This window comes from Haliotis cracherodii, unplaced genomic scaffold, assembly GCF_022045235.1.
Source record: "Haliotis cracherodii isolate W230 unplaced genomic scaffold, xgHalCrac1.p SCAF_15, whole genome shotgun sequence".
NCBI classification, from domain to species: Eukaryota; Metazoa; Mollusca; class Gastropoda; order Lepetellida; family Haliotidae; genus Haliotis; species Haliotis cracherodii.
Window position 1 is genome coordinate 21,838,364 of NW_027266270.1, and position 15,126 is coordinate 21,853,489.

Here is a 15,126-nt window from a genome sequence, read left to right on the forward strand (position 1 = left end):
CAAGCTTTGGTTGCTGAAGACCTATTCTACCCCGGATCTTCACGGGTCGAGTGGCATTTGACTTTCCCTTATAATGTGATACAAATGTTTTCCGAAATACGCCTGTAATTATAATGTCATTAAACTGTAAGTTTTTTTCATGTTGCTCTTGGGATCGGATCTTCAATATGTTACTGCATTGTACGGTTGTCCATAAGAGACATTGAGTCTGTTTTTCAATATTTTGATATTTCACTTACTGTTATCGTACCCTTTTGCAAATTAACACGATTTGTCATACATATATGTGATAAATCATGTATAAAGTAGATACTGAATCGCTGAAAAGTGAAGCGAAAATGTCAAAAACTAAAATAAAAATGTCAAAAATACAAACGAAAATGTCAAAAACAAAAACGAAAATGTGAAAAACAAAAACGAAAATGTCAAAAACTATAATGAAAATACAGAAAAGTATTTCCACCGCGGTGATAATGTTAAAATTATTTTCTCAAAACGACGGCAACGGTAAGCGATATAACACATTGATGTGCCATAATAATAACAACACAATATTGTGATTTATCTGTCATTGCAAGAAGGACAAGGTTAAATATCAAGGATGTTTCTAAAACGTCTACCCCTAACCTACCAAATCTTCACAACGGATATAACTAGGTACACGGCGATTGGCTGAATGCAGGTTCTATTTGTTTTTGTACCCAAACCAAAATTGTAACCAAAATACTTGGTGATTTAGTACCAAAGAAAACTATACTAAATATATACGATTATATATATTTTTTCATGTTTATAGCAAACAATGAGCAGAACATTATGATAAAACATTTCATCAAGTTCATAATATAATTATCTGTACGTGGTCCTTGAGTGAGGTCAATCCACATTGGCACAATGTATCTTTGCTACTGAAACACATTTTTTTTTTCTGGGAACAAAAGCATAAACCGGTTTGGGTACATACTCACAAGAAACTTTAGGTACAAAAATCCCATTATTTAAATAATAATGTGTTATTATTATTATTATTATTATTATTATTATTATTAAACATATTTTATTGTCCAAAAAGACAAAGGGATTGGACACAAGTGCAACACTTATTACCGCCTTTTCCCTATATACAGTTATACAAAATATTGCATAATGAAAATGAACAATTTACAGTTGAAGCTTCACATTGTGGAAACACCCAACTAATCAGAGCGTCGCTTACCAGATCATGAAAGTGACAGTCGGAATGTGATTTCTAATCATGCAACCTCGAAAACCTTAGCAACGATAGTTACGGGTTTAACGACTGAATCCATACAATCTGGACTATCTATTAGCCATTCCACAATGTTCTTTTGTTCAGGTTTCAAATTTTAAATCGAGAATTTGTCAAAATATGTTTCGAAGCGTAGTCGCCAATATGAAATTAGTGCCGAAAAGCACGAGAAAGCAGTCTTCTGATTGGTCATTCCATTGGTCGGTCAAAGTTTGCGCAAGGTCCGTCTGACATGACCCGTAATGGGATGTCGTCAGGTCTTTGTTTAGCGGTAGCTGGAACTAAGAACAGGTTTTAATGAGATTGGAACTGAAGATGAAACTGGGCAATTTCTCTCCTACAGAGCCTGGAGCTGTAATGCTTTCGGTGTCATTGTGCTTGTTGTCTGCTGTGGCCGTATCGGAGCTGCTGCCATGAACAAGTCCCTGCTGACATTCGTAGGAAGAAGGAACATAGAATATTAACAATGCATATGGATAGACAAATCAGCAAAATGATTTACAGCAATACACACTGTATGAAATGTAAACACAAACAAGACACAAGTCTACATATGTAGCTGTATCAAATATTGACATAGAAGTTATGAAATGGTTAACATATATATATGCTAACCACATGGCTGTATGAATCGCAAGGAATACATATTTTTTAACCCCAAGCTTTTGTTTTGGTATAGAAGTGACAGAAAGTGTTAACCCTGAATCGAATGTTTTCAACAGATGTGATGTAATCGTTGTTATCGCAGTTCACGCCAAAATTTCTAACAATCTCCATTACCCAGGGTAGTATCATTATATACGCAATGTGCTGTGAGATACCTCAGACACACCCAGGAAGAAAGCTACTCTTGATTTTGTGTTGCTGTCTCACTGGATGCATCGGGGGTATTCAGCAGAATGTAGTGTATCTGATATACCCTGGATAATACAGGGATACAAGTCTAAACAAGTTCTGCTGTTAAACATCATTAGACCCTAAAGACGATCAGCTGTTAAACACATTAAATCCCTAACACGTTCAGCTGTTAAACACGTTTAGACCCTAAATAAGTTCTGCTATTAAATAAGTTTAGACCATAAAGACGTTCAGCTATTAAACACGTTTAGACCCTAAATACGTCCAACTATAAAAAGATTCTAGACCTAAACTTGACAATGTTTGTGTTTAGGATCGACACGTTTTTACATAGTACATTTACACAAAAGAAACCACGTCATGACAACAGTGTATATATCGACACAGAAAAGTTCTCTCTTAAGCGGTATCTAATCCACGGTAGGACCACATCAAATTTCAAAACACTGCATGCAAAACACTGTTTATCGCATAAATACCATATTTTGATCCAACCTCTTCAGATGAAACAGGGGCGGTCGGGTAGCCTAGTGGTTAAAGCGTTCGCTCGTCACGCTGAAGACCCGGGTTCGATTCCCGACAAGGGTACAATATGTGAAGCCCATTTCTGGTGTCCCCCGCCGTGATATTGCTGGAATATTGCTAAAAGCGGCGTAAAACCATACTCACTCACTCACTCAGATGAAACACCTTGCATTTATTTTGGGCGTGGATCAGTAATATTAATTTTGTTCACCTGGGTAAGAAACACAAGGTCTATTGCTTGTTATAAGAGGTAAGTAAACTGGTTTGGGTTTTCTGCATGGTTCGTAACTCTTAATATCAACCATTGGTGTGCCATACTCGACTGTTTACAGGCAGTCATCATATATATGGATCATTGCTGACAGTGGCATAAAACAACATTCACACAATCAGGAGTTTAAGCAGCTTGATTTCCTGCTGAGGACCTCACTTTCTAGAACACATTTGTATATTTTTAACATCTTTGTTTTGGTTGACGGTCAAATAGTTCAGTGAAATGTAATTATGTTTCAACAAATGTCCTAAACGTTCTCTAGATCTTGCAGTGCCTAACTGTATGCTGACAGTATGCTTTTAATGTTTCAGTACATCACCATTTTTCTTAATCACCACCTTAGGATTACTGGCAGTCATCGTGCTCGAAATCACGATTCTCCCGAAAGAACAGCTATGGCTAACATACATTTTTGAAAAAGTTATCTTTCATTCTCCTGAACTCGACTACTTCGGATGTAATGTATGCATGCAGAAATAACAAGGATATTGAGCTAAAACTACCCTGCAAATCAATCAACAGGCTCATAAGAACAGGGGTCTTTACATGTTTGTTTGTTTGTTTCCAAAAGATTGCATTGTCTCTCAGGTTTATCTACTTATGACAGAAGTGGTTTTACTCTGCTGTTCGAGTTCACATACTCTGATGGTGACCAGTAACGTTAGCATGTGGACAACAAATACTAGTAACTCCGACATAAGTAAAATGATAGAATAATAGACCTGAAATGACGGAGAGCGGAATAGACCTATGAGTACATATGCTGTGAAAGTGGTTACTTCAGTATGTCGAGCTGGTGTTGAGGTTTGCATCGAAATACACAATCTCTGTCTCAGAGACATTTCTGAGTATCTGTAAAAAACTGATCTTAAGAACCCACTCATAAAACATATGTCCAAATGGTTTTTATAGATTAAGTACCATGAACTTCTGAAGACATCTTTGCAGAAATACAGATTCAGAGTTAACTCATCCAACAAGTTGGGCGGTATTCATACGCAGGTAAATATAGCATCTGTATGTGCACAAAATGGGTGTACTGTAATAGGAAGAGTAAACTATTGATTCAACGAATGCAAATAACCATGGCCAATAACTATTTAAACAATGATTACAACTTATATTTCAGTGTTGTTTATGTCGTAAAGATACTTTTAAGAATATATTCCAAACATTCAAGGTGAACATTAGGATGTAACACCCCACTGGCCATATTGCGTCGAGAACAAATTGTAAAATAACATCGTTAACCTAATACAGGAGCAATAAACGTGGAGAAGAATTCATTCTGTTTATGGTTGTCACTCCTCTGGATGACATGTCCTGGTTTCAATGAAGAGGGTATAAAACGTGGAACACCTTTCTCTTATCTTATCTATTGTCTTATGGACCTTATACAGGCCTCTGTAATTATTTAAGTATTGTAACATGAAGCATGTCAGCTGTTAATTACTGATGATTTAATTTTAATGTTTCACATACAACATGCATTTATGCATAGTTACAGCTGAATTATCATGAACACAATCTTTCTCACTGTATTTTCAAATTTCCAAATACAAATAGCATGCTTTTACATAACTCTTCAGTATGAAATCTCTCAGTCAAAATATTCCGTGACGACATGTTTGGTGTCAGAGTCGACTAAAATTGTAAACCAACGACATTGGGCGTTGATCAGACTGATATATATGTATGATATATATGTGCTCTAAATAAAGTTAATATGATAGCAAATATGTTGATGATAATCTGATAATGAATGGTAACCTGCATCTGTTCTATGTTCTAAGAATGAAATGAATTGAAATAAGCCATAGATCTACCAAACTAAAGTGTCCTGTATGACAACCAACTTCTTTTTCCTTGTGACTCAGTAAAGGGGAAAAAACTCATGACTAGTTTCCATGACAAAGAATGACGTAATGTTTACAAATTAAAATGTATACATATGAAGCAAGAGAGGTTTTAACAACCGATATATATTTCAGATATCCGAGATTATCATTGCGGCATGTCCGTGCAGAAGAAGTGTTAAAAAAGAAACATATTCTCAAATATGATCAAATATTTTTCTGATCATTTTTCGACATTCCCTGTTGGACGAATAGTTATAAAAACACCTTATTTTCACGTCATACAAGATACATTCAAGCGAATTCAATTCAGGAAATGTTATCCTCGGTAAAGTTCACGGTAGGACGTTTCAGTATCCACATATTCTTGCTTCCTTATCCCATACTGTAGTCACTATGGTTACACCAGTTATTGATCATAGGTTCTTGCTTCCTTATCTTATACACATGGCAACTAGGTTACACCAGTTATTGATCATGGGTTCTTACTTCCTTATCCTATACACTTGTCACCATGGTTACACCACTTATTGATCATGGTTTCCTGCGTCTTTATCTTATACACATGACAACTAGGTTACACCAGTTATTGATCATGGGTTCTTACTTCCTTATCCTATACACTTGTCACCATGGTTACACCACTTATTGATCATGGGTTCCTGCTTCCTTATCCTATACACTAGTCACTATGGTTACATCAGTTATTGATCATGGGTTCCTGCTTCCTTATCCCATACACTAGTCACCATGGTTACACCAGTTATTGATCATGGGTTTTGCTTCCTTATCCTATGCACATGGCAACTGGGTTACATCAGTTATTGATCATGGGTTCTTGCTTCCTTATCCTATACACTTGTCACCATGGTTACACCAGTTATTGATCATGGGTTCTTGCTTCCTTATCCAACACGCTAGTCACTATGGGAACACCAGTTATTGATCATTGGTTCTTGCTTCCTTATCCTATACACTTGTCACCATGGTTACACCCCGTTATTGATCATGGGTTTCGCTCCTTTATCCTATACACTAGTCACTATGGTTACACAAGTTATTGATCATCGTTTCCTGCTTCTTTATCTTATACACATGGCAACTGGGTTACACCTAGTTATTGATCATGGGTTCTTACTTCCTTATCCCATACACTTGTCACCATGGTTACACCAGTTATTGATCATGGGTTCTTGCTTCCTTATCAACACGCTAGTCACTGTGGGAACACCAGTTATTGATCATGGGTTCTTGCTTCCTTGTCCTATACACTTGTCACCATGGTTACACCAGTTATTAATCATTGTTTCTTGCTTCCTTATCCTATACACTTGTAATTATAACCATATTTACACCCCGTTATTGATCATAGGTTATTGCTTCCTTATCCTATACACTTGTCACCATGGTTACACCCCGTTATTGATCATGGGTTTCGCTCCTTTATCCTATACACTAGTCACTATGGTTACACAAGTTATTGATCATCGTTTCCTGCTTCTTTATCTTATACACATGGCAACTGGGTTACACCTAGTTATTGATCATGGGTTCTTACTTCCTTATCCCATACACTTGTCACCATGGTTACACCAGTTATTGATCATGGGTTCTTGCTTCCTTATCAACACGCTAGTCACTGTGGGAACACCAGTTATTGATCATGGGTTCTTGCTTCCTTGTCCTATACACTTGTCACCATGGTTACACCAGTTATTAATCATTGTTTCTTGCTTCCTTATCCTATACACTTGTAATTATAACCATATTTACACCCCGTTATTGATCATAGGTTATTGCTTCCTTATCCTATACACTTGTCACCATGGTTACACCCCGTTATTGATCATGGGTTTCGCTCCTTTATCCTATACACTAGTCACTATGGTTACACAAGTTATTGATCATCGTTTCCTGCTTCTTTATCTTATACACATGGCAACTGGGTTACACCTAGTTATTGATCATGGGTTCTTACTTCCTTATCCCATACACTTGTCACCATGGTTACACCAGTTATTGATCATGGGTTCTTGCTTCCTTATCAACACACTAGTCACTATGGGAACACCAGTTATTGATCATGGGTTCTTGCTTCCTTGTCCTATACTATTGTCACCATGGTTACACTAGTTATTGATCATTGGTTCTTGCTTCCTTACCCAATACACATGTCACCATGGTTACACCCCGTTATTGATCATGGGTTCTTACTTCCTTATCCAGTGCACTTGTCACCATGGTTACACTAGTTATTGATCATGGGTTTTTGCTTCCTTACCCAATACACTTGTCACCATGGTTACACCACTTATTGATCATGGGTATCTTGCTTCTTTATCCTATACACTAGTCACTATGGTAACACAAGTTATTGATCAAGGGGCCTTGCTTCCTTATCCTATACACTTGTCACCATGGTTACACAAGTTATTGATCATGGGTTCTTGCTTCTTTATCCTATACACATGGCAACTGGGTTACACCAGTTATTGGTCATGGGTTCTTACTTCCTTATCCTATACACATGGCACCATTGTTACACTAGTTATTGATCCTGGGTTCTTCATTTCTTATCCTATACACATGTCACTATGGTTACATCAGTTATTGATCATGGGTTCCTGCTTCCTTATCCTATACACATGTAACCATGGCTACACCAGTTATTGATCATGGGTTCCTGCTTCCTTATCCTACACACATGGCAACTTGGTTACACCAGTTATTGGTCATGGGTTCTTACTTACTTATCCTATGCACTTGTCACCATTGTAACACCAGTTATTGATCCTGGGTTCTTGCTTCCTTATCCTATACATATGTCACTATGGTTACATCAGTTATTGATCATGGGTTCCTGCTTCCTTATCCTATACACATGTAACCATGGTTACACCAGTTATTGATCATGGGTTCCTGCTTCCTTATCCTACACACATGGCAACTTAGTTACACCAGTTATTGATCATGGGTTCTTGATTCTTTATCCTATACACATGTAACCATGGTTACACCATTTATTGATCATGGATTCTTGCTTCCTTATTATCCTATACACCAGTTATTGATCATGGGTTCCTACTTCCTTATCCTATCCACATGTCACCATGGTTACACCAGTTATTGATCATAGCTTCTCGCTTCCTTATTGTCCTATACACCAGTTATTGATCATGGGTTCCTGCTTCCTTATCCTATCCACATGGCAACTGGGTTACACTAGATATTGATCCTGGGTTCTTGATTCCTTATCCTACACACCTAGCAGCTCGGTTACACCAGTTGCCAAGGTCCTAAAAGTCACAGTTTTGATCATGGGTTCGAATCCAAAATTGGCACTGATATTGATCGTATTTCACATTGAGCTTTAACATAGCCGAACTTCACACAGAGCTTCAAAGATACCCGCACTGAAATATTGCATTTCATTATTAACATCTGAAATCATACTTTCAAAATCAGCTTTATGTTGTTTAAATCTTATTCATATGAATCCGGTCATGTCATGAGACGTGGATCCTAAAACGACTAAGTGGTTTCACTCTGCAAACTAATTCCAGTCCTTAGTCGTCGGGTCATCATGAAACCTACATCCAAAATACAACGACCTCAAAGTTTCCATCCATGACAACTGAACGGAGGGATTAGCAGATTGTTGAGAAAAAACGTAAGGTTTTACCTCAAATATTGATATATCAATATTCCTATTAGACGTCATGTAAGCACTCACCCGGGTCAACTGTGTATACCTCAGGATCCTTCATCGCCCATCCTGTAGATAGGTATATCCAGAATAGTAATCACAATGTGTTTGAAACATTCATAAAAAATACTGTCAGATTGTGGCACAATGCGGGTCTTGCGTTAAAATCTCGATAGATTGCAGTTGCTTGCTTGCTTCCACAAATCTTCATCTTCAACACTTTCGATTATTTCGATTGTAAAAGATTTGAATTTTGTGATATAATTCTAACAAAAACATATTAATTGCGTATTTATTTAAATGTGAAGACGTTATGGTTATCCGAGATTTGAGGAATGGATGCGGTGCATACTAAGGTGTTATAAGTAGTTTTTTTATTCTTTCCCCTGAAATTCACATCTTTGTCTTAATCACAGCATTTAACATTAACATGCATTTATCGCATTCAGTAGTACGTGTTGGTTTATTGGTTTCAATGCATATAGCAACTGTTTTGCATACCTTCTGTTGGGGTATCGTGCCGTAAGGTAATTGCATGTTCCAATGATCGTCTTACATAATATAGTCGAACTGTTAAACGGGGTCTCCACACACATAAAATGTCTTGACGAAAACGTTTTTGAAAAACCATAATGAAAACTTAAAAATTGTTTATGTTAGTTGGGCACACGCAATTTGGGTATAAAGTGGGCTTTGAAGGACATTCAACTTGCCAGGAGTGCAATTGGTGCGAGCCTAATGTGCAATAAATGTAGTTGTTACTTATGCATGTCTTAAGATTAACACGTATTAATATAACCATTGTAAGGTTCAATACAGCACTTCCAAACAAACCCCTTTCCATAAGCATGCGGATATGACCCACTATCAAAAGTGATGACACCAGGTGTTCGCGAAAAGGTGAGCGTATTCCGACCCACAACTGCCTGTGAAGACAAAATCACAATGAAGGTGTTCAAGGTGTGATAATTGGCTAATGCACAGTATATGCTGGGTAGGTCGAGGTCTTGGTCACTGTAAGTCACTCTCTTTTGGTTTACATGATTTCTGTTATATTTCCCTCACAGTTTTACTGTGCGGTTTGACCTACTTTTATCAATTACATGCTATCTCCACTTAAAAGTTAATAAATGTTATGAGACGTAAACTCGCTATGATCTACGTGGGGCGGATGGTAGCCTAGTGGTTGAAGCGTTCGCTCGTCCCCGGCTTGAGTTCGATGGATACGATTATGAAACCCTATAAGCAGCGTAACACCATACTCACTAACTATATCTGTGTATATATATATATTATGTCATTCTTTGACATGTGTCTTTCTTGTCTGATTATGTTTGTTTGTTGTTTAACGCCGCACTCATATACCAATATTTCAGGTATATGACGGAGGTCTGTAAATAATCGAATCTGGACCAGACCATCCAGTAACTGGCATCCTGAGCATCGATCCACGCAATTGGGATACGATGACATGCATCAACCAAGTCAGCCAGCCTGAGCACCCGATCACGTTATGTGATTAGTCGCCCCTTACCTCCAGCATAGTCGCCTCCCACTGCAAGCATTGGGTGCTTAAGGCCTATTCTAACCCGGATTTTCACGGGTCTGTCTGATTAGGATTTGTATTTACATTAAGAGGGGGGCATTGTCGCGTGCATGCCTTAATATTATGCGAAAACGGAGAAACGGAGCATATCAGACAGTGACACAAAAACACATCATCAGATATAAAACGTTTATTGCCACAATATCGAGAACAATTACAATTTGTTGACATTACGTTCATAGTTTGAAAAATCGTTTAAGTCAATGCTGTTATCATCAAGGTCACATGACGCAGCAGTTCAACAAACTATTTCGTTTGGACAACATTTGACTATAAGCAGAGCATGTGATCTGTAAATTAGCCTTTGAAGCGTCTCGTTGTAATAATGTAAGTTAATATTGGTAGAAGTTATAAGAAATACAAATATGAAAGCTGAAAACAATTGATGCGCGATCAGAAAATTATTGTGTTATGTGGTGGCGAGGGGCTAGGGTGATGGGGCTTGGATTTGTTTGATAAAATATCTTGTCCCAGAAAAAAAGACAAAAACAAATAACAGTTTGCAAAAAAATATTATATTGGTCGCTGGAGTTGTTGCATGTCACAGGAATAAAGCGTGTATTGATGTAGTGACCTGTAGAATATATTGTCTAAAACAAAACTCCTATCCTGCCACCCCCCACCCCCACCACCCCCAAATGCACCCCCATATTTGACTGCTACATAAAAGTTCAACAAGATATTGTATATTTGACTTTTTTTTAAATACAGATTTAAATATATATTTTTATGGGGTAAAATCTTTTGAGTCACAGATTGTTTTCTTTCACTAAGCATCCGAAGAAGTCGAGGTTTTCAGTTTTTTTACGAGATTGTTAGTGTGTGACACAAGTACGTTCAGATCGAGAATGATAATGCTCCCGAACACTAGCGATAGGAACACCACTCCGATATAGCCAATACTCTGGGAGCTAGGGCGATCGTCCATCACACTGATCAGCTTCCGCTGTGCGGCGGAAGTGTTCTTGCTGTCAATGGTGAGTGCGGCGACAATCTGTTCAATCTTCTGTTTCAAGGACAATGAGGAGATAGTTGGTTCCCACATCGGCGGAGGGTCGCGACATTCACAGTAGCATATGGCGTCATCTAACACTGAAGAACAAAATGGTTACAATAAAAACACAAACATTAAGTTTATTGAATATCTGAAAATATAAAATCTGAGCAAAGTGTTTTGGCTTTTTCCTCTACGTACCATTCAAAAACATTCTGGTAAACACAGAATCTGTAACCTGTATGCCGTTTTACATCACGGTCAACAATATTCAAACTTTACTTTATGAATCGGCCTGTAAATAATCGAGTCTAGGTCAGATAAACCAGTGGTTGATATTATGAGCTCCGTCAAATACAGTCGTGTACGATGAAATGCAATTAACACTAATTGTGCTTTCTGAAATAAGGAAAAAAAGAATTGCAAACTAACTACTAAACAGATATTGTAGATGCAAGTACCAAAATTAGCGGGCTGAACGTAAGCTACCCAAAAGTACCATTAAACTTTTACAACCAGATATGTTCAGTTAGTAAGGTACCGTGGCAAAAATGACCATAAATAAATGAAAAATATCTAAACTGGGCGGCAAAAGAAAGTATAGGTCGAGTTCCATGATCGATAAAAAAAATAGCAAGAAGAGGTTTTGTTGTGAATTATAATATAATCTAGGGAGGGGTAACAAATGATTGATCAACCACAGTTTGAATGAAATTGTGCAGTCACAGGTAATGTAAGCTCAAGGTAAACAATGGCGGGGTAAGACATTTCATTTTCAAATGTTGTCTGAAATGTCACCAAAAAATTGTCAGACACACTACAAGTTCATTGTCGACACAGTTGCCAACAAAAACGTGTATGACCTCCAGCTGCCTCAATGCATGCTGTGATACGCCGCCTCACCGATGAGGTCAGTCTTCTGATGACGTGGACTGGAATCCGTTGCCACTTGTCTCACAGGGCCTGCTGCAATTCTTATCTGTTAACGGGAGGCTGATGGCGTGCTCTAATCTGTCTGTCAAGATGGCACACAGATGTTCAATAGGATTCATATCGGGTGAGTGGGCAGGCCAGGCAAAACGTCAACGTTCTGCTGGTTTAAAAAGATCCGAGTCGATCTTGCAGTATGGGGCCTGGCATTGTCGTGTTGAAACAATTTCCCCTGCTGTTGGTTTTGTAAGAACGGAAGCACAACTGGCTGCAACACTTGGTCTCTGTACTGCACAGCGTTCAGGATTCCCTGTATAATCACCAAATCAGCCTTCTGATCTCCACAAATACCGCCCCACACCATGACACCTCCCCCGCCGAATGGATGGACCTCTCGAATACACGCCGGAGCCAAACGATCCCCTCTGCCTCGATAAACTCGTTCTCTGCCGTCATTTCGAAACAAGTTAAACCGACTTCCATCAGTAAGCAGCACTCGACGCCAATTTCTTACTTGCCAGCGTCGAACCTGCCTCGACCATCGCAGTCTCAGGCGTCGATGTTGAGCAGTCAGTACCATTCCTCGGAAAGGACGATAAGCTCGGATTCCAGCAGCACGAAGTTGTCGTAGTCCTGTACCTTGGCTAATGGGATGTCCCAACGCTGTTGCTGCCGTCGCCGTCGTCGTCGCCGTCGTTGTTACGAATCTGTTTCGCAGGTGAATGAGCCGTATCTGACCGTCTACCAATGGTGTTGTCACTCGGGGTCGTCCGGTTCTAGGCCTGTCCGTGTCCTCCCTGTCTGCCTGTACTGTTGCCTGGCTAATGTCAATGGTGTACAACCAAACCTTCTGGCAATTTGGACCTGTGTTGCCCCCATTTCGGCCATACCGATGGCTCTCTCTCTCTCTCTGTCTCTCTGTCTCTCTCTCTCTCTCTCTCTCTCTCTCTCTCTCTCTCTCTCTCTCTCTCTCTGCTCCTGTGACAGTCGTGGCATTTCTCTTGTGTGCTTTCATCACGTGTGGTTATACCCTACAGACGAACGCATTTATACAGCTAACATGCACGTGCAGTTTATCCCATAGGCGGGAAACCTGTTTCACCATTTTTTTGTCACCGCACGAGCGCCGTCAAAGGTTGCGCGTCCGGGTGAGGTGGTTTTTGGTACCTGTTCCAGGGCAGTCATATTCCCAATACCAACTTTCCACTAGTTATCGCTGTTTTTAGGAAAATTACAAATTGCCAACTTATACTTTCTTTTGCCGCTTAGTTTACTTAATACAAGATAATCCCAGTAATCAAAGATATTTAAACACTTTCAATACATGAATAAGCTTGCATACATATATGAGATCATAGATGTATGAGATTAAACTGCCAGAGAATAAACTTTTCAGACAAAAAGTTCTCTTACGATTCCCTTATGAACATAAAGACACCGAGCTGTGCCGAGTTGTGCCGAATTGTGCCGACCGCCGGACAGCGGTGAGTAGAGCGGCGCTGCGGACTGTGACGAGCTTGTTTTTTCTTCTCGGTGACATCCACCTCGCCTGACCACCCGATCCAGTTTATAATAAACAATAATTTTATGGTGACCTATTCTAACCGTCGGGTTGTAACTATTACATAACGTGTGTGAAATATATAAATGTTAACAGAAAAAGTTCCCTCACAATACACTGGCAAATGTTCTGCGTGAACATGATTAATTACGTCCCTGTATCTGTGCTCCAACATGCATATATGCTCGAATATATAATGCATATCTTATAATGACATACATATATGAGGTGAGGTGAGGTGAGGTGATATGGGGTTTAACGTCGCGTAAAAGATTATTGTACTTATAAAGCGACGTGCATGCACGTATGTGTCGGTCTGCTTGTACTGATCCTGACTGATGCCGATTTTATAGTGCTAGCACACAGGGATACCATGCCGCAGTTTAACATGAATACCCTAATTAGACACAGTAAACTGACTCCGAGCCGACCAGTCCTTGTTTTAGCCCCTTAATGCCGATTGCCAGACAGGGTAACAACAAGTACCATCTTTTAACCCTGGCCCTTCCGCTCTACTACTAGACTACGGAGGCGGTCCATACACATATACAATATATTAACATGCACTCGGTATGTGAAGCATGATAATGATATCATTTTATATACAATTAAGTAGTTATTAAAAAATCAATGTTGGACTTATGCACGTACATACTTATCACGTGAAACATAAGGTTGTCTGTTAGTTTGTCGGTTAAAACTGTTCATTGGAAGGGCTAACTGAAGTATAACGAGACAAGTTTGTCTATCGACTGGAAGCAAGAAAAACGCAGTCGGTTGTACTTAAAGTAAGCAATGTGTTCCACAGCACCATCTCTAGATTTTGGCATCGGTACCAGCCGCACGGGGCGTTACGTGACCGACACAGCTCTGGCCGCCCTTTTTTTACAACGCTACCATCATTCATCATCCTGATGTACAGTAACATGTGCGTTACTTCCGACTCCAAAAACGGATTATGCGTTTCAATAATTGACGTGATCCATTTCCCACTACCAAAACAATTACACGTATTGAACCCATCGTGTTTCATTGAAAGTCCTAGTCCCATCAAACAACCTTAGGGGCCGCTTCAGAAAGCGATCGTAGGGCTCCATCTGACCTTTACCGATGTTAGACCAAAACAGGTTTGGGGGCAAGGGGAAAAGGGCAAATCGCCCAGTGTGCCGTAATTTGATGTACAGTTTGCGCCCCTTAACCGACAGTATTTGCGATACGATAGGTACCATTTGTATGTTTTGACTATTATAGAGACTGGGCTCTTGTGTGATCAACACGGTCAATGTAGATTATTCAATAGGCGTGTACTTACCGCCATCCACAGTGACGAGATCGGTGCAGTTGAGAACCCGCGGTTCAACATTATTGTCGATGTAGTTAACATTCACACTCCGTAACAAACCTGAAACATGGGTGACGATCATACACTTTAACCACTATGCCATACCACACCACTCTGTTCATGAACATGGTAACGAAACGCATACATACACATAAAGTCATACGTTTGAACTAGATGCAATTACAACAGCAATGAGCGACACAT

The 15,126-nt window shown here is 39.3% G+C and overlaps 1 protein-coding gene across 3 annotated transcripts in view; it reads right to left on the reverse strand.

Annotated features, from left to right (window-relative positions):
* Window positions 1-10,751: 10,751 nt before the first annotated feature.
* The window catches only part of LOC139461948 (uncharacterized), a 29,580-nt gene continuing 25,205 nt past the window's right edge, over window positions 10,752-15,126 (reverse strand). For all 3 annotated transcript variants that reach the window (XM_071243435.1, XM_071243436.1, XM_071243437.1), the window contains exons 6-7: window positions 14,893-14,982; window positions 10,752-11,187 (exon numbers count right to left, since the gene is read on the reverse strand). In XM_071243435.1, the coding sequence (XP_071099536.1) occupies window positions 10,865-11,187; window positions 14,893-14,982 (413 nt within the window). In that variant the 3' untranslated portion in view covers window positions 10,752-10,864. The remainder of the gene's footprint in view (window positions 11,188-14,892; window positions 14,983-15,126) is intronic.